Source organism: Sceloporus occidentalis, unplaced genomic scaffold (assembly GCF_023333645.1).
Source record: "Sceloporus occidentalis isolate IW3139 unplaced genomic scaffold, rSceOcc1.0.p SCAF_20, whole genome shotgun sequence".
Classification (NCBI taxonomy): domain Eukaryota; kingdom Metazoa; phylum Chordata; class Lepidosauria; order Squamata; family Phrynosomatidae; genus Sceloporus; species Sceloporus occidentalis.
This window is the reverse complement of record NW_028317000.1, coordinates 12131096-12151323: the sequence shown is the minus strand read 5'-3', so window position 1 is coordinate 12151323 and position 20228 is coordinate 12131096. Positions and strand designations below refer to the sequence as shown.

General features: G+C 44.0%; 1 protein-coding gene across 1 annotated transcript; it reads right to left on the bottom strand.

The window, feature by feature from the left end:
- Window positions 1-2387: 2387 nt before the first annotated feature.
- On the bottom strand, window positions 2388-16943 carry FERMT3 (FERM domain containing kindlin 3). The gene is made up of 15 exons (XM_089483196.1): window positions 16833-16943; window positions 13210-13377; window positions 11077-11310; window positions 10278-10403; window positions 9231-9399; window positions 8036-8138; window positions 7442-7549; window positions 6158-6292; window positions 5694-5743; window positions 5232-5356; window positions 4807-4913; window positions 4301-4510; window positions 3764-3888; window positions 3393-3534; window positions 2388-3088 (listed from the first exon to the last, which is right to left on the bottom strand). The coding sequence occupies exons 2-15, from the start codon at window positions 13367-13369 to the stop codon at window positions 2909-2911; spliced, it is 1974 nt and encodes a 657-aa protein (XP_089339322.1). The 5' UTR covers window positions 13370-13377; window positions 16833-16943; the 3' UTR covers window positions 2388-2908.
- Between the last annotated feature and the right edge of the window lie 3285 nt (window positions 16944-20228).

The following is a 20228-nucleotide window of genomic DNA, read 5'->3' as shown; positions in this document are numbered from 1 at the left end:
TTTATTTTGCAATGACCTACATTTTTCTTAAATCATGTCCTCCATCTCAGCCTTCTCTCCAGGAGGGATACCAAAATGTCTTCCCTTTATGAGCAGGACTAAGAAGCGTTATATATCTGTGTACTGCATTTTATACAAATAAAAAACGTATAAAAAGTAATTGATACAATGCCTCCTTCTTTAATAGACACACACAATAATTGTACCAACAAGAAGTTGGCAGCCTCAGCTTTCATAGGCGTAATGCATCTGAGGAAGCAGACTTCAGTCTATGAAAGCTCATGCTGCCAACTTTCTATCAGTTAATAATAATAACTACTAGTAGTAGTAGTAGAGTTTAAAGATAGAGATCTTGTAGCCCTTTTGAGACTAAATGCATCTAAGGAAGTAGACTGAAGTCTAGAAAAGCTCATGCTGCTAACTTTCTTTAAGTTAGTATTAATAATAATAATAATAATAATAATAGCAGTAAAAATTAGATATAGAGATCTTTTACCACTTTTGAGACCAAGCACATCAGAGGAAGTAGACTGAAATCTACAAAAGCTCATGCTGCCAACTTTCTTTCAGTAATAATAATAATAATAATAGAATTTAAAGATACAGAGATCTTGTAGCACCTTTGAGACTTAATGCATCTGAGGAGGTTGGCTTAAGTCTCTGAAAGCTCATGCTGCCAACTTTTCTTTCAGTGAGTCTCAAAGGTGCTGCAAGATCTCTCTACAGCCTCTTAGAAATAGTAAAATTAAGTTGTAAAGAAGGAGTTGCTTCTTTGACTAAGGAACATGTGGCAATGCTTGGGTTCACAAAGGAGCTAGTGCTGTCTCATGGGTTTGGTTTAGAAAGAGCAATGGCGCATGCAACCTTTCCCTTATTCTAAAGGTGTTTTCTCCCCTCTTTGTTTGCTGGGGCAACGTTTAGGCAGGTTGCCAAGGTCCCACCAGGCCAAGCCAGAAGCCATGAGTTCTAATTATACCTGGGAAATTAATCACACCACTTTCCCTCCGCTGGCCATAGCAACCGCCGCCACAGCCGCCGCAGCAATGGGAACAAAACAGAGTTCAGCCTGTAGTGAAAATCCCCCCGAGACACGTAACATAATATTTGGAAACCAAAAAGGATTTAATTAAAACGCTCTACTCCTTTAGCTGAAGATCACAAGGTCTATAGTTTCATATCCAAACCAATAAATAAAGTGTACGTATTCCACTTAGGCCTCAATGGTCCTAAAAGCTTTGTTCTCCCGTTCCCTGTTTGATCCTTCTTTGTTTTGTGAAGTCGAAGGCTTTCATGGCCGGCATCCATAGTTTTTTGTGGGTTTTTCGGGCTATGTGGCCAAGAAATAAACTCTTCTAGAACATGGCCACATAGCCCAAAAAACCCACAAAACCTTCTTTGCTTTTGCCTACCTTCCCAAGGCAGGATCACACACGCTTCAATTATCGTGACTTTTTTTTCGATCAAAGGATCTTTATATACATACATACATACATACATACATACATACATATACATACACACTCCATTCTCTTCCATGCCAGCATTCTCTGAAGATGCCAGCCACAGATGCCAGCAAAACACCAGGAATAAACTAATCTAAAACATGTCCACATAGCCCCAAAAACCCACAAAAAACTATAAAAAAGGATCTTTGATAACCCACAGCAAATAAATTTAGACCGTCATACTTATTGTTATGCCAAGTGGTTTAAAATACAAAGAGGTGTGCTTCTTATAAATAATTGCATCGTTGACACAAATGGGAAATTTGTTATCCAGGGATGCTCAGCAACAAATCTTATTACATTCAATTCAGCATTTCACCATATAAAGCTCCATAAGACTCCAGCTTGAGAATAAATTCAATTGAACTCAAATGGAACTAACTTCTAAGTCGACACACATAAGATTGCATTCTCGGCAGCTTTATCTAACCTGGTTTCCTCCAGATGTTTTAGGCCAGTGATTCTCAAACTTTAGTCGTCCAAGTGTTTTGGACTTCAGCTACCAGAAGTCCCAGCCAGCTTGGCTAACAGTCAGGAATTCTGGGAATTGAAGTTCAAAACATCTGGAGGACAGAAGTTTGGTAGCCATTGGTTTAGCTATGGTGACTAATAAACAACCCATTAAGAGTTTGTGAGATGCCTTTGCACTGGCTCCCAGGAAACCCAGGACTGCCATTGTTTCCTTATGGGTCAAAGGAACAAATACTCCCACTTAAGACACAGATTGACAAACATAAGACAACGAATTATCAATCTTCCATCTAAACCATGGGGGTTTTAAAACATCCATGCCTATTTCAGTTGCCGCAAGCACGGTTGCTTATGTAAGGCGGAGTGCAAATATACCTTCCATGGTGGGAAAAATCAACAAAAACAGAGGAGGACATTTCCAAACAGAACATTTTTAATTGTTGCACACATGGCAAGTAAAAAATAAAAGAAGAAGCAACAGATACAGTCTCCTTGCTGTCAATGCACCAATGGTATAAAATTCCATGGCATTAAAATACAGTTAAAAGTACCTCGACCCAACTAGCTCAGATGTAACCATTAGCCCTGAAAGCTAGATCAAGAACTGGGAAAGTTTTATGAGTGACAGTGGTTCCAAGATTTTGGAAAGGGCAAATAATGGATTGCGCCAGGACACCCCTTCAAAAAACAGCCTAGAAAGAGACGCCCCTTCCCTGCTGTGACCACTCCGCTTGCCTGTTCCCACCCTCCTCCTGCATAAGAGTCCACTCTTCCAATTGTATTGGGAAAGAGTTTTCTTGTGTATCAGACAGGTCCTCTCCGCATCCAAATTCCAGTTAGGGGCTTTACCCACCATCAGTGGCCAAACAGTTCTTCAAGGAGGCCATGGGGCACTGTGTTCAAGGGAAGGGTCATGCCTTGGTGGCAGAAGATTAGAGGGCTTCATGGCCACCTGTCAGCTTGTGGAAGAGCTCTTCATCCAAGGTTTGGCCTCTGTCGGCTGCGCGTGTGGACAGGAAGATGTAGCCACCAATGTATTCGTGCACAATCTTGCAACCAGCAGAGATGCAGCTGAAGGCCACATTAATGTGTTCGTCGAACTCTATGGCTACCTGGGGGAAAGAAACTAATAGGTCAAGTTTGATCATGTCTTCTCACTCAGTTGTCTGCGGTACGTAGAAATTTCTTACAGATGTGCAAGAGCTTTGAGGGTATTTTTTTTTGTAGGCTGCCGAGAAGTGTAAAATGGATGACAAGCTCTTTTATTTGTGGCTTTGACTCCATTTAGTGGCTGATGCTGGAATGAAGACCAGGAAGACAATCCCCCAAACCCTGCAAACTTGATTCAGGGATCCAGCAGAACAAATAAACTGGGTCCTTAAATTATCAGAACCAACACACACTGCAGACACTGACCTGTCGGATATCCCAGTTGACATTCCACTGTCGCATGTTGCTGTATCGCCAGGTCTTCACCACATCCCCAACAGCCAGGTCAATACGGATCAAGCGGTTGTTGGCAATGCCCAAGATTTCATCCTTCCGGCTGCCCTTAAATCTGTAGAAAGACAGCAAAGCCATGTGTGCCTTTATGTATAAACCTTCCCCACTTCTGCTCAGGAGGTAGAACCTGTTTAAAGATCTAAAAGTTGCTTTGTGCCCATAATATGCAGAATACCATGTGGACTAGTGGTGATGTAGTCCAACACACTTTGGAGGGCACACATTTGGAAGATGGCAGAGTTCAAAGAAGAAGACCTCTGTCCTCATATGGCACAGTTTCTTACCTGACCACAAAGTAAGAGATGCCAAAATCTGGGAGTGACTGCCAGGCTTGGATAAATTTCATTTTGGCATCAGCAAGAGAGAGCTGGGCCACATTCTGATAGGCCTCCAGGATACGTGGAGTTAACTGTGGATGTTATAAATGGAGACAGACGGATTAGTAAATCAGTGGGAGTGAGGAGTCTATTTGTCCCCCCATACAGTTAGTTTGGTGACAAACTCATTGATCCTACATTATCATAAAGTTACTTGCTGACAGATTCCTGCATAATTCATGCCAATATTTTCCCTGGTATTGATGTCAGGCTGACAGTTCTTGTACTTTCCTGGATTTTCTAACTGTGAACCTAATGCAAGGTCCTCGTGAAGCATTGTGGAATACTAAAAATGGCTGCCTGTGCCCCAACTACTGTGAGATAAGCTCATCAGGCTACTAATAGAAGAGTTACTGGTTGGCACTAGCTGCCCTGTAAATCAGTAAATCAATTGCAAAGGGTGAACAACATTTCAGAGGTACAAGCAGCCTGGCTGAAAGATACCTGCTTAGGTTTGAATTTCTTCTGGTAGCGAGGGGACACAAGCCACTGGGCCCCCTCAGCTTCTGCAGCTAAGGGTGCCTCTGGGTTGGTCCTCTGGAGCTTCAGGAAGGACAGGATGTTCTCCACCTCGGCTTGGTATGATGCATCCGCCATGGTCTTGCCCTTCGCCGCCAGCCTGCAACCACCCATCCACCGGGCATATTGCTGCTCCTGGTTGGAGAAAGGAGAAAGATGCAGCCAAGAGACCAAGATCTCATAATCCTCCTCCTAATATTTTTAGAGAGAAGGGTCTGTGTAAAGAATGCTGCGGGGAAAGTAGTTGGACTACAGATGTTGGTGAATTACAATTCATGTGTACACAAGTGCAAACTGGTGACTCTTGGAACAGAAAGTCAGCACACTGCAGCTACATGTTGATGCATCAGAGAACATGATTCAAGCTCAATCCTGGGGAACCCAACTCTGGGTTCTAACCCTCACTCCTTTTTCTTCCCTGTCCGACTCACATCTGTACAACGCAAGTGTACTTCACTCATCCCGTCTGGAGAAGGCACCAACAGCTTGATGCAAAACTTCTGGCCAGAGATATTGACATCTGGTACGACTTCACAGCCTGGAGTAGGACAGAAATAGGGTAGAAATAGGGTAGTCGAATATAACAAGCTGGCCAACCATGACCGTGAAGCAGGTTAAGCCGAGAGAGAGAAAGTTTTATCCTCATAACAATAGTCTCCCAATAATCCTCTAGGTCGGTGAGTCACTTGCACGGTTCACTGGAGACTAGAAGTTTCGAACTAACCTCAGCATCTCTTAGGAGGAGGATGGTCTCCTACTGGGCTCTGAGGGAGCACCTTGGCCACTGAAGCTGCTCTTGGGTCTGCTGTACCACTTGCCTTTCCAATGCCAGGTGGTGGGAATTGGCAGGACTCACCCTTGAGGTTGAGTTGTTGTATGGGTTCTCCCAGTGCTTCCTCGGAGCTCTTGTAGTAGGAGATGGAGGTCTCTTTGAAGATCACCCAGTACTGCTTGTAACCCTTCAGGGTCAGCTTGCGTGGCCTGCATTGAGCAAATGGACATTGTGAGCACAGGCCTCCATGGGCAACAGTGGTGGGGCAGCTCTACCCTCCCCTGGCCAACTCCCTCTTGGCCAAAGTGGAGACAGAAGCCAGATGTTCTGTTGTTTGTAAAAGTAGTCAAGGACTGGTTGGCAATGATGGGAGTTGTAGTTGGGAACATCTGGATAGCACCAGGTTAGGAAATATATTTTAGCAAAATATTAATGTCTACTGCAGTGCAAAACAGGAACCAGGAATCAAAAGAAACGGTTGCAGTCTGTTTTTAAACGTTTCTCCAAGAGCCATGATCTCATGAAACGTATTGTCTAGCAAGTCACCTGAATATTCGGAGGTAATCCTTCAGCTCGGGGATGGCTGTGAGACTTTCCTATAAAGGGAAACAAAGAAAAATATTTATATATTTGGTGTCTTCATACACTGGACAGTTTATTATTTATTTTTAAAGCAAGCCATAATTAAAATAAAATAAAGTTTACAATTAAAATTCAAACAAACTGACTGGTTATGAAGCATATTGAATCAGACAGCAGCAGCAACACAAATCAAAAACAGAACATCAGAATATGAACTCATTTCAGAGAAGGAGAGAATTCTGTTTGAAATCTTAACATAAGGCAGGATGGCATAATTGCAGATGTTGGCCTGTAAACTTGCTGGCCAGCTCTGGTCATCACTGCCAACAGCAAGACATTATGGGAGATGTAGTCTAAAAACCCCTCAGGAGCCACACAGTTGCCCACCCTTGGCGTAGGGGAAGTGCGTATCCTTGGAAGGTACTTACCAGAACATTGGAAGATGACGATGATCCTTCCAGCTTGACCTCGAGGCTGGCGAGGGCCTTGTCTAAGTCATCAAGGCCAGAATCACCAGACTGCTCCGCAGGGTTGGCATTCAAGGATAGCTCATTGATGCGATACTGAAACACAAGCAAGGGGCACTTTAGCTTTGTGCATGGAGGACAAAGTGATCGGCACTTAGGTTTCAAACAAAACTCCAAATGTATATAGCTGTAAAACAAAGCAAAAACAATGTGAAGTTGAAAGCTTTAATGGCTGGCATCCATAGTTTTTTGTGGGTTTATCGAACTATGTGGCCATGTTCTAGAAGAGTTTATTCCTGACGTTTCGTCAGCAACTGCGGCTGGCATCTTCTCTGAAGATGTTGGCCACGGATGCTGGTGAAACGTCAGGAATAAACTCTTCTAGAAAATGGCCACATAGCCCGAAAAACCACAAAAAACAAAACAAAAACAACTACAACCCTGTTGTAAGCCAGTCTTTTCCAAGCCAGTGTGCTTCACATAGAATGACTCCACTCTACATTGGACAAACAGGCCGGTCCCTGTGCCAGAGGATAAATCAACATAAATCAGACATTAGGAAGGAGAATATACAAAAACCAAATGCAGAACACTTTGATCTCCTTAGGTATTCCATCTTGGACTTCAGAACAGTGGTCCTTGAACAAAAGAACCAGAAAAGAAGATTGGAAACAGAAATGGAATTTATCCACATACTCCAGAGCATCAGCAGTGGGTTGAACAGAGACATTTGTTTCCTAGCACACTACACACTTCAACACTATCTAAACCCTCATCGTCATAAGGGCGCCCTATCACCAGTTCAACACCTCTCTTCCCTGGTTCCCACACCACATTCCAATATTAATTCATATGGTTATCTACTCTCCTTGGCTTTAGACAACATCCTTCTTCCTGCAGAACAGAATATAGAATCCTAGAGTTGAAAGAGATCACAAGGACCATTCACTTCAAATCCTTTCTGCCATGCAAGAATACAAAATCAAAGCATCCCTGAGAGATGGCTATCCAGTCTCTGTTAAAAGATCTCCAAAGAAGGAGACTCCATCATATTCCAAGGGAGCGTGTTCCACTGTCAAATAGCTCTTACTGTCAGGCGTTGGACTGTGACTCCCATCATCCCTTGTGAACATAGCCTGACTTGAGGGTGCCAAACAGGGGAAGGCTGCAATAGGTCCTTCCAAAAATTTAAGGGGGTTCCCATCCATGCATGCAGTAGCTGAATTTTGGGAAAGAAAATGCTACCTGCAGAGCAGCAAACACCACCATCTCTTCCTCAGTGCACTCCGTCTCCTCCAGCAGCACTGCCCAGCGGGCTTGTTCATAGAGCTGGTTGATCCTCACAGCATCATACTACAGGGAAAGAAGAAAGGAGGGAGAAGTCTGAGAAGTGAAGCTTGTTGCAGATACTAATCCTTTTTGCATATCCTCCCACCTTGAGGCACTGCCATCCAGAACAATACACAGATTAACATGGAAATCACTCCTCCCTACCCAGGGTCACACAGTGTGTGTGTGTGTGTGTGTGTGTGTGTGTGTGTGTGTGTGTGTGTGTATATCCCACTCTCTTCCAGGTCAGCATTCTCTGAAGATGCCAAAGCCACTGAACATGGTACATAGCCCGAAAGACCCACAAAAACCTAATGAAGGTCAGCTCCTTCTTTGTTCAAACAACACTTGGAGAACTAGAACTGAGATCCCCAGGAGGATTTTTCAGCAGCTGTTTGGCTCTCTCTCTCTTTGCCATGTTCCAGGAGTGGCAGAGAAGGGCATATTATTTTCTAGAAACAAATGGAATAAAAAAACTAAGGCTTGGGCTGATTTCTAAGAAATGCTCACCTTGGGCTCCAAATCAAAGAAGCAGTAATACTTGAAACGTAACCATAAACAGTCATGTTCTTTCACTTCCTGCTGCAGCAAAGTCCGCGATGAATCCAACCACCTGGAAGAAGGAGAAAGAAGGAAAACCTTGTGATAAAAATAGTTTCGCTATTACTTTGCACCCCATTTCTTGTTGTGTCTGTCTCAGAGAAGAGAGCAATCTCATAGCCCAGTTTATTTTTTTATTTTATTGGTGCATTGTTAATATAATAAAATCTCTAGATTGCTTCCCAAATAAATAATTTATAACAAAATAAAATGATAGTAAACCATTGAAAAATAGTTAAAATAATAGTTTTTCTTTCTTTTCTCCTATACTTTTCACATCCCTCCTTTCCCTGTTATCATCTCTTGCTGTCAATAATTGTTTGCCTTGGGATGGAGACCTGGCTTTTAAAAAATGTTTCATATCACAGAGATGGCACTATATAAAACTATAAGCATTTGGCATTTAAAATGCATAGATCCAATGCTCACTTATATAGAGATGGGTGAGAGATCCCCATCTTTAGTGATGGGTGTCCTCTAGATACTGTTTTTAGAAGGCCAAAAGGGTGGATGAATTGAAATGGTAGGTGGGCCACAATTCCAAAACTGAGAGAGAAGGAATCATGGCTTTCTATTATTCTTCCATATTATTTGAGCATATCAATAAAAACCATGAGAACTTCGTAACTTTTTAAAAAACTGAATCTTCATCTCTAGGGGCAGGATAGCTTTCCTTCCCAGAGATGAGCAAACAATGAGAGAATTTATGTCTCCATGTGGGCTCCTCAGATCCAATTGACCAGCTACCATTAGAGGCAGAATACTTGGTTAGATGGGCATTGGATCTCACATGGGAAAGTGATGCTCTTGGCTGTGCTCCAGAGCCAGCTGGCCTTCCCTGGGTACTATAGACACACAGCCCAATCTGCCAACCAGGAGTGCTGGAGCAATGGCTCAGATGACTATTGAGGCCCCTCCAGCTCCCTAATTATATACCTTTCCATCTGGGTGCCAGAGAAGAGAAGCTACTTTTGGGAACTGCAAGTTCTACCCAGTCGCCATGTTGGTTGGGTGATTCTGGTAGTTGCAGCTTCAAAGTTAACTATTTGAAGCTCTGGGATCTGCAAATGCCCAGCCCTCTTGGTTCTACCCTTCTGCACTACACCTGCTGTTGATCTGTGCCTTCTCGATGAGGGATCCTGGCCGAGGCATTCGCATGATCTGCTCAGGGGTGAGCCCCGTCTGGCTCACTGACAACATCCGGTAGCAGGCCTCTGTGTCGGCGCTGTCTGAGAAGTGTGCGGGCATCCCACGGAACAGCTGCTGCTCTGCACCTGGCATCAAAACAGAATGGAGGAAGGGTCAGGGCTGTTGCAAAGGTTGCCACATTGAACCTGCTCTCTTGAAGAGGGCTGCTGGATGAGCTATGGTTTGCCCTAGGTTGCACAGTTGACCCTCCTAGCTGCAGGAGGACAGCCATGATTGCCTGGGGAGAGACATTTGCTCTACATGAGGCACAGACCCTGGTCCCAGATGTGTGTGGCTGGTCACATGCCCTATTTTACAGGGGATAGTCCTTTCTATCAGAACAATTGTCTCGTTGAAGGTGTGCGCTACTTGAAACCACTCTAAGTTTGGTTTAAAAATAAAGGACCTCATAGTTTATGGCACTTGGTCAGCCGACCAAAATTGAAAAACTACTGCCCTAACCGGTGTTGGAGGTTTGGGAAACCAAAGTGCAAGCAAGTAACTTTTGTAGCAGGCCAAACAAGAAGAAGCCAGGTCATCCAGACACAGCCTTCCCAACTGTGAAAAAGTCCTACTGAAAGCACCCACTGATGCTCTTTGTCCCCCAGGTTGACTGCAACACTTGAACAGCTGATAACTAGAGTGTGGTTTCTGTAAACATGGCATCGGTAAACTCCTATGGCACAAATGTTTTACAAAGTATGAATGGGAAATAAAATAAAATTCATTCTAGGGTCCATAACCTGAGCCCTACCACCGCCATCGCTCTTGCAGCCCAAACACTGAAGCACACAATGAAAAGAAAGTCCATGTCACACTCAGAGCTTGGAAAACACACTTATTTTTGGCTACAAACTTACACCTGTAGCCAACTCTTGGTAGCTATGCTTGAATGGGAATTCTGGGAATGTTTGTCTGGGGGAAAAAGGAACTTTTCCTAGCTCTGTCTGCCCCCATTTCTCACTTGCTGGAAGACGCACTCCTGTCAAGTCATAGCTCTCTGTACGGCTTCCCTCCTTCTCCTTCTGCTTCCGCTTGTCCTTCTCCTCTGGGGCACGCAGCAAGGACAGCTCTTCGTAATGGCGGATACCTGTGGCAGGAGAGGCAAAGGAGAGACGCATTTGCTCTGGAAAGGATTCCTACCTGTATTTCTACTCAACCCAACCATATCTCTGTGACAGAGCGATCTAACTTCCATGGCCAAGCCAATGCATATTGCCACTTGAGGCAGAGAGAAAAAGTGAACTTCATTTCCCAACATTAAGGTGTGTAGCATCAAATTATTTTGGCAGATGATGGTGAGATGTCCAAACCATCTTTATAAGGCAGCTTTCTATCTTCATTCTCTATGCCTGCTTCTTCCCAGATCTTGAGGTTTCACCCACAAATGTCAGTATGTTTTCCTAGAGGAGAAGTTATCCTCTAGCATGATGTTCTCTTAGATTAGATGTTCACCTCTAGATTTAGCTTGTTCTCCTAGTCTTAATTCTGCAGTGCAAACATTGAGGGAATCATGTGGCCCTCCATATATTGCAGAACTGCAAGACCCAGCAGCCTTAGACATAAGAACCCAGGTTGAGGAATATGGGAGTTGTAGTCCCAGGTGCCCCCGCATATAAGCAATGACTCTGTTTGTATCTGCTTAGCTTCTACACGGGGGATATCTGCTGTGTCCTCATGTCATACTTTCATAGCTTCCTCAGTACATTGCAACTGATGCTTTGATGCCAAGTCCAAGTTGTAGATGGTTACTTAATACTCACCAAGGACCTTGCAAATATCGGTAACCGTGCGGAAGACAGGTTGAGCAAAGTTAGCCCGGACACGGACACTGCAGCGGTTTGGCAGTGAAAGCAACACCGGTTTATGCTGAGGAGTGTACCGGAGTTTGGCATCTGCTAAAATCCCGTATTTATCCAGGCTCCAGCTTGTCTTCAGCAGCCAAAGTTTCTTCTGTTCCCACCACAGCGCATGGTCTGACCAATCCCTCTGAAGTTCTAGAGGAAAGGAGAAAGAGATACAAGATGGCATAACTTCCAACATTTCACATATGAAAACTGGGATGTGTGTGGTCAAGCAATATCTGATGCATAGATGAGAAAAATCACATATTATAACAAACAAATATATAGCATCATTTGGAGGAGTGAGAACCAGCATGGCATAATGGTTTCAGTGCTGGGTTACGACTTTGAATAGATAACAACAACAACAAAAGGTGAACTTATCCTGGGGTTTTCTTGACCAGATTTGATCAGAGGAGGTTTGCTGTTGCCTTCCCCTGAGGCTGAGAATATGTGACTTGTCCAAGGGCACCCAGTGGGTTTCATGGTTGAGCTAAAACTGAACTCTGTCAAACCACTACTTCATGCTGGTTCTCTGTATCAGTGCCATCAGTACTGATGCCTATTATATAATATGTTGTAATGTAATATAACATAACATAACATAACATAACATAACATAACATAACATAACATAATTATAATATATGTATAATGTGACTCATTATACATATATATTGTTATTAGTTATTGTTTTAAATTTTGTTTTTTGGTGAGCCACACTGAGATCTTCAGATATAGGGTGAGACATATATATTTGAATGCATAAGTAAATAAATAAAATGTTGATGGAGGGACTGTGGCAACTGGAATCTAAAAGCACAACTTCTTCACACTTGCATAGGTTCAACTGTGCATGTATGTGATAGAGAAAGTATGCATGCCCGTACCCAAAGATGCATCCATTTGGCCTTGCTCACCTGGCCTAAGGGAAGGGGCACCCAAAGTGAAAAGGACTCCCCTTTCTCTTACTCCTCCCATCCATTTTTGAACACTCTTTTTCCCCCTGCAAAAGGGAAGGAAAGCAGAGAGAATGTTGGCGTCAAAAAGTGACCGCGTGGGTGGAGACCTGTGACTCAGCTTGGGCATTGTGGTCAGGCCTCTTCCCTTTGTGGACTCCTGGAGCATGCCGATTAGCCTCGGACGTCCAGGTCTGGCCACAGCCAGGGGGCTGATAGTAGTCCCCTTCTCCCCACTTGGAGAATGCTGGGTGATAACCAGGCCCAGTCAGAGCAGTCGCTCTGGGTTAGGTCCATTGCAGCAACAATTTGTGAGGTGGCATTGTCCTCAAAGTGAAAAGACAAGACTCTACCACATCTGGAGAGCCAGCTTGGCATAGTGGTTTGAGTGCTGGACTACAATTCTGGAGACTAGGGATTGATTTTAGCTTGGTCATGACCTTGGACAAGTCACATACTCTCAGCCTCAGTGCAAAGCTTCCTCTGAGCAAATCTTGCCACAAAAACCCCATGATAGGGTCACCTTAAGTCAGAAATTACTTGAAGGCACACAACCGAATTAATACCATACCTGAGTAACTGAATGAACCATATCCCTTCCATGCATGCAAAAATGTATTTTTAATAGGCTAAGAAATGTGACTTAAACTGCATCTACACTGCACAGTGCCACTTTAACTGCCTGGCTCAATGCTATGGGATTATAGGATCTATAGTCTTGCTGCAGCCATCCTTTCAGAGACAGGACCACAGAAGAAGCAAAAGCCTTCCAATTCTAAGTATATTGTACTTTGGAAAGACTTTGCATCTGCCCCATTTAAAAAAAAATGTCACAGAACAGAATCTGGCCAGGATCCATAGAAAATGCCAGCCACAGCTGCTGGTGAAACATCAGGAATAAACTCTTCCAGAACATGGCCACATAGCCCCAAAAACCCACAAAAAATCAAGAATCTGGAAATTTTGCAGTTTTGGACTATGATTCCCATAACCGCACAGGGCAAAATGGCTTTCCCCAAGCACAGGTACGGTGGAAAGCAGTCAGCACAGGTACGGTGGAAAGCAGTCAAGCACAATATCTTGGTAGACTTACTTAACTTGTCCACAATCTGTAGCATGATGCCTCCAATATGCATGGTGCCGGAGACCCGGAGGGTGATCGGATCAGCACCAGGTCCCAGGTCTTCCACAAAAATATTGAGCTCCCAGGAGTCATCAATGTATTCCCCGCTGGCTGTTTTCAGACCAGCCATGGCGAGCCCTAGAGAAACCAAAGAGAAGGCTTGAGAAGACACATAAGAATGCAAAAGGTGCCTTAGTGGATCACACTAAACATTTTGTTCACAGCTTCGACCATTACTCTTCCAAGTGTATTGAGACACTATGTATATCATAACACTAGCTAACCCCCCAGCTTCATGGCGGCTCTCTTGAACAGTTAATCGCATCTTCTGACTTCCACACTATGTTTGTTGTTGTTGTTGTTGTTGTTGTTGTTGTTGTGTGCCTTCAAGTCGTTTCTAACTTATGACGACCAATCGTGAGGTTTTCTTGCCACGTTTCTTCAGAGGGAATTTGCCATTGCCATCCTCTCAGGCTGAGAGAATGTGACTTGCCAAGTTCACTCAGAGGGTTTCCATGGCCGATCTGGGATTCAAACCTTGGTCTCCAGAGTCACACTCAAACACTCAAACCACACAAACTACACTACATTGGATCTCATACTACATTCCAATACCTTGGCTTTAGGCAACATCCTTCCTCCTGCTGCTTCATTCTTGTCTGCTCTGTAGTTCAGTAATGGAGCTAAGACCATCATATTGCCCAGTCTCCAGGCTGTTTAGCATCTCTTGCCTCTGATGTCCTACTAAACCTTTACTTTCTAGACTACTACAGCAATCTCCATCTTCTTGACTTCCTTCCTTCCTTCCTTCCTTCCTTCCTTCCTTCCTTCCTTCCTTTCTTCCTTCCTTCCTCAGTACAACTGATTCTGCAGAATTTGTCTTCCGTCCATGTCAGGGTGAATCATGATGACCAGAGAACGCATCCTTTGTCCTACATGCAATTTGTCCCATCATCGTCCCTGTCCTCCCCAACCCTCCTACAGTCCACACTGCAGAAATAATCCAGCTTGAGACTGCTTTAATGGCCCTGGCACAATGCTAGGGAATCCTGGGAACTGCAGTTTATTGTGGCACCAAAGCCACTAAATGTCTCACAAAACTACAGTTCACAGAATTCCCTAGTATTGAGTCGGAGCAGTTATAGCGGTCTCAAACTGGATTATTTCTGCAGTGTGTTTTGGACCTCGCATGACAGTTGCATCTTTGAACCTGAGAACTGCATCCTTCTCACTAAAACTTGGACTAAAGATGGCACAGAAAGGCTATCTGAACACGGTTCAGGGTTGTAGCATTATAGATTTCTAGGGCTTGTGACATGATCCTGAATGGAGGTCATCTAAAAAAATATACTGACTAAACAGCAAGAAAGTACTGAGCACAAGTTTTGTTTGCTTGTCACATTACATATTGTTATCTGTCTTACTGACTTCCAGGGCATTAGTGCTACAGGTTGAGACTCTCCCTTATCTGGAACCAAAGGCATTTTGGATTTGTTTGGATCTTGGAGTATTTGCATATAAATACATAATGGGATACCTTGGACTGCGTCCACACAACAGGAATAATGTTGTTTGACACCACTTACACTGTCATCATTCAATGCTATGGAATTCTGGCATTTGTAGTTTTGTGAGACATTTAGCTTTCTCTGTCAGAGAGCTCTGGTGCCACAACAAACTACAGCTCCCAGAATTCCATAGCATTCAGTTTTCTATGGCAGTTAAAGTGGTGTTCGTGGCAGTGTGGATGCAGCCATATTATTTTCTACAAGTCTTCAGAGGATAGGCAAGTGCTTTGTTTTCATATATCTTATTAATCCTTGCTGTTAGAATTATTTCAATGAAGCTATTCTACTGCTCTGTATTTTACAGAAGTTGTTCAATCCGCTGGGCTGTTTGGGAAGAAAGTTGGGATATTAAATAAACAGATATCATTATCTCAGAACAAGGAAGCAACAAGTAAAGTGTGTGTGTGTGTGCATGTGTGTGTGTTGTATGCCTTCAAGTCATTTCCTACTTATGGCAACCCTAAGGAGATGCCATTATATAAGGGACACCATTTCACTATTCAACCCTAGGTCCTGCCATTTTATATAAGGGACACCATTTCACTATGCTACTGTATTTAATGGAACTTGAGCATCCACAGATTTTGGTATCCATGGACGGTCCTGGAGCCAAATCCTAGCAGATACCAAGGGCCCACTGTACTATGTATGCCATCTGAGGAAGCCATCATGTATCTCTGAAACCTCTACCTCCATAACATTGATGGTTGTTAGGGTACCATGAGCCTTCTTCTGTATCTGTTGTGACAGTCCTATATCAGAGAACCCATCTGAGAAGATACAGAACCATTCCTGTTGGATCAGATTCAATGCCCTGGAGTCCCTTGCTTTCCATAAAGTCAAACCAGATGCCTCCAAAAAAACCATCAACAGGATTCCAAGTCAGGATTCCTTCTCTCCTTTTGTTGGTTTCAGTGGGAAGTCTAACAAACCAGTCAAGCTTGGTACAGTTAGGACCAGGAGGGAGAGATGGGAGCTTGAGATTTCCAAATGTTGCTGGACTGGCCTATGTCACGACCCATCTAAGATCAGAAACATCCTTGCTGGATCAGATTCAATGCGCTGGAGCCCCTCGCCTCCCATAACATCAAACCAGATACCTCCAGAAAACCCATCCAAGTCAAGATCCCTTCTCCTCTTTTGTTTGGCTTCAGTGGGACGTCCACTAAGACAGCCAACCTAGTAGATTAGTAGGGGGGTTTGTGGGTTTTTCAGGCTATGTGGCCATGTTCTAGAAGAGTTTTTCCTGACATTTTGCCAGCATCTGTGGCTGGCATCCTCAAGAGAATTCTCTGAAGATGCAACCACAGATGCTGACAAAATGTCAGAAACAAACTCATAGAACGTGGCCACTTAGCCCGAAAAAACCACAATAAAAATATGGATGCCGGCCATGAAAGCCTTCGACTTCACGTTAGTAGATTAAGACCAGGAGGGAGAGATAGGAGCTTGCAGTTTCCAAATGTAGCTGGACTACATCCTTCTGAGCACCATCTTGCATGCCCAGTGGCCAAGGATGACTGGAACTGTAATCCAGCAACATCTTGAAAGCTACAAGTTGACTCTGGATAGAGGAGGAACATCTCCTTTTCATGGTGATCTGGACCTTCAAATAGACAGGAATCTGGAGGAAGCCAACCACAGCCTCATACTTGACTATGGGACCAAACAGGCAGGCCAGAATAAAGCTGCTTTGGGTCAGTTTGGAGGTTTGCTGTTTAAATGATGCATGCATCCTAAGAGTCCGGAAGCCGTGCCAAAGCCCCGCTTCAGTCCTAAGGACTGGAGCACAGCTTTGGTGCAGTTTCTGGCCTCTTAAGATGTGTGTGTCATTTAAACAGCATACCTCCAAAGTGACCCGAAACAGCTTTATTTTGGCCTGTCTATATGGGCCCTATGACTTCTGTAATTCGGCAACATCCTAAGAGCTACAGCCGGGCCCTGGAGTGAGGAGGAACTTCTCCTTTTCAAACTGCACTGAACCTTCGAGGAAGAAAAAAAAAATAAGGAGCTAAGCAAACGTACCTTTTGCCTTGGAGTTTTGACCCAAAGATCTTGGACCAGACGATCAGCTTGTTCCCACCGGGGCGCTTGTTTCTTGGTTCTTAGGCGTTCCTCTCCGCTCCACACTTATCAACTTCCTCCCTGCGGGTGACACATAGGCACACATACACCGGAACCAGCACTTGCTCAAATGTGGAAGTCTTTTTATGCAACCTCGTGTTTGCATGCGGCAGGAAGCAGCGGCGGCACTCCGATTGGGCTCTGTGCCAAGATGCACTTGCAGTGTTTCAGAGCATGAACTTTATGGCTCTGCCAGCTTCTCTCTCATATACACATGCGCACCCACAGCTCCTCAGAAACAGGTGAACCGGTAAACACCTGCATTGAGTTGGGCAAATCGCTTCTGTTTCAAATACACAACCAAGTACAGGGCTGTGGCCAGCCTCCTCCAGCTATTTCTTATTATGTATTTTATATGCCGCCTTTCTTCCAGAATGGGACCCAAGGCAGCTCAGAGGAAATGATAAAAATTCAATTTTAAAAACAGTTAAAATCATCTCATTTAAAAACAAATATTTTTCAAAAGGATTCATCGTTGTTACATGCCTTCAAGTCTTATGGCAACCCTATTGTGGCACATTTCTTCAGAGGGGGCTTGCCATGGCCATCCTCTGAAGCTGAGTGTGACTTGTAAACCCCGTGGGTTTATACGTCCGACTGGGAATTCGAACCCAAGTCTCCAGAGGTGTAGACAAAAGCTCAAACCACTACACCATGCTGGATCTCTTTGAACATGATACAGAAGTTAAAAAGCCTCACTTGGGAGGGAATTCCAGAGTATGGGAGCCAGCAAGGAGAAGGCTCAAACCAGTGTCAAATTGGATTATTTCTGCAGTGCAGATGCAGCCAGAGATGCTCAGATGCTTTCCCATGCTGCAGCTCTGGCCTATGACACACATAAGGCCCAACTTGCTCTCATTCGTTTGCAAACTATGCTATCAGGGAGAGGAAGGCAAAAGTAGCTGCTCCAAACGTGGTTCCTCTTCTGAAAAGGGAGCTTCCCAGTGATACTTCCCCTGCTGCAACCTAGCAGAAGGTTTGCTATTTATAAACTTCGTCATACACTTGGGAAGGGAAAATAGTGTAGCCAGCTTCACTTCTCTTTCAATAAATGTGGGTACTTCAATTTTTACTTTACAAAAATACATGCATAGATTGGCAAATGTATTTGAAGTGTTCACACACATTTCATGGCAGCATTTTCATTGACTTCAAGATAGTCAGTGGCATCACTAGGGTTGGCGTCACCCGGTGCAGTAACTCCTTGCGTCACTGCATCCCACTGACCTCCTCCCATACCATTCCATACAGAATCCATAGGAATGTTCTCCTGTCCTAATATTGCTCATAGGTCTTAAGGGTCTGGAAACCATGTCCTATGAGGAACGACTTAGGGAGCTGGAGATGTTTAGCCTTGAGAAAAGGTTAAGAGGTGATATGATAGCCCTGTTTAAATATTTGAAGGGATGTCATATTGAGGAGGGAGCAAGCTTGTATTCTGCTGCTCCAGAGAATAGAACCCAGAACAATGGATGCAAGTGACAGGAAAAGATTCCACCCCAACATTAGGAGGAACTTCATGAAAGTAAGGGCTGTTTGACAGTGGAACACACTCTTCTTCAGAGATTTTGGTGGTCTCCTTCTTTGGAGGTCTTTAAGCAGAGGCTGGATAGCCATCTGTTGGGGATGCTTTGATTGGATTTCCTGCATGGCAGAATGGGGTTGGACTGGATGGCCCTTGTGGTCTCTTCCAGCTCTACGATTCTATGATTCTGATTCCTAATTCCCATACATCACAGAAATGCAGAACTTCAAAATTATACCTTTCAGCTTCAGTCTCGTATGCAAAGCCTAAGTGTACTTACTCACATGTACATTTCTGCATGCGGCTCAAGTGAACATTCGGGAAGATGTGACGTTTTTAAAAGAAAAATTTAAAGAGACCTTAAAAATTAAATTTAAATATTAAAAATTTTAAAACCTGGGGCCTCTCCTTTCTCTTCTCACTGAGCCTTGCCCCACTCACATCACCTCTTCAGCATTTTAAAGGGGAAAAGGTGAATGCCATAGTCCAAAAGGCAAATATTTGGGGTCAATGGTATCACCCACCCTAGGCAATGGTATCACCTCATGCAGCCTGCACCCCTAGTGACACCCTCAAAGATCAGTCACCTACAACAAGTTTGGGCAAAAAATGACCTTCCAGCTGTTGCTGAGTTGCAATGCCCAGCATTCTTCACCCGTGACCCATCTTTGACTTAGAAGCTTTTATAGTTCTTAAGCCTCCTCTCCCCCACTGCTATGTGAGATAAGGCATTTGAAACTTGCCCCTAGGGTCAATTCAGCTTCTTTTGGGAAGAAGGGGAAAGGACAAAAACTGTGTGTCTGCCAGCCCCTTTGCAGGGCAAGCCCTCCCACTCCACACTGTTGCAATAAAAGCTTCTTTAGCACAACTGCAAACTCAAAAGAGGAAGCATTGCAAAACAACCAGCAGAGTCTTTCTGGATGAATCAGGCAGAGTCTGCAATGCATGAACTGCTGGTGTCACATCACTCTTGCCAATGGAACAGCCACCTTCCTGATACACACACACTACTCACAGCTGCTCAGAACCTCCCCTTCACAGTGCTTTGCCCATGACAACTACGTTGTCGCTCTTTTGAGCAACCTGACAAACTATTGGATCACAGAAGCTCTGCAGGGGGTTCCACTTGGTGGCACTTGAGGCCTCTCCCAATGCTATGATTCTACGATTTCAAATCCTTTGTCATTGGCAAATGTTCACTCTTAGCAGCAACCTTAAAGTTTTCAATTTATTTTATCTGTGAACCACCTTGGGTCCCTTATATTTCATATAAATGAAATAATAAATAAATATGTTCAGTGCACAAGTTAAAAAGACAGGGTGAGAAAATGTTTCCTTGCCTTGTGATGTGGCAGCTAAAAAGGCCAATACAATTTTAGGCTGCATCAATAGAAGTAGAGTATCTAGATCAAAGGAAGTAATAGTTCTACTCTGTTCTGCTTTGGTCAGGCCTCACCTGGAATACTGTGTCCAGTTCTGGGCACCACAATTCAAAAAGGATGTGGAAAAACTAGAGCATTTCCAATGAAGGGCCACCAAAACAGTGAAGGGTCTGGAAAGTATGCCTTTTGAGCAGAGACTTGGGGAGCTGGGGATGTTTAGCTTTGGAGAAGAGTCAGTTAAGAGGTGATAGGATAGCCCTATTTAAATATTTGAAGGGATGCCATATTGAGGGGGGAGCAAGCTTGTTTTCTGCTGCTCCAGAGAACAGAACCAGAGCAATGGATGCAAACTGCAGGAAAAGAGATTCCACTTCAACGTTAGGAGGAACT

Coding starts and splice junctions, on each gene's coding strand:
- FERMT3 (XM_089483196.1), bottom strand. CDS start 13,369: ATGGCTGGTCTGAAAACAGCCAGCGGGGAATACATTGATGACTCCTGG. Junction 7,550..8,035: donor TCTTTGATTTGGAGCCCAAG/GTGAGCATTTCT, acceptor CTTTCCCTGTAG/TATGATGCTGTGAGGATCAA. Junction 6,293..7,441: donor TGGTGTTTGCTGCTCTGCAG/GTAGCATTTTCT, acceptor CTTGTGTTTCAG/TATCGCATCAATGAGCTATC.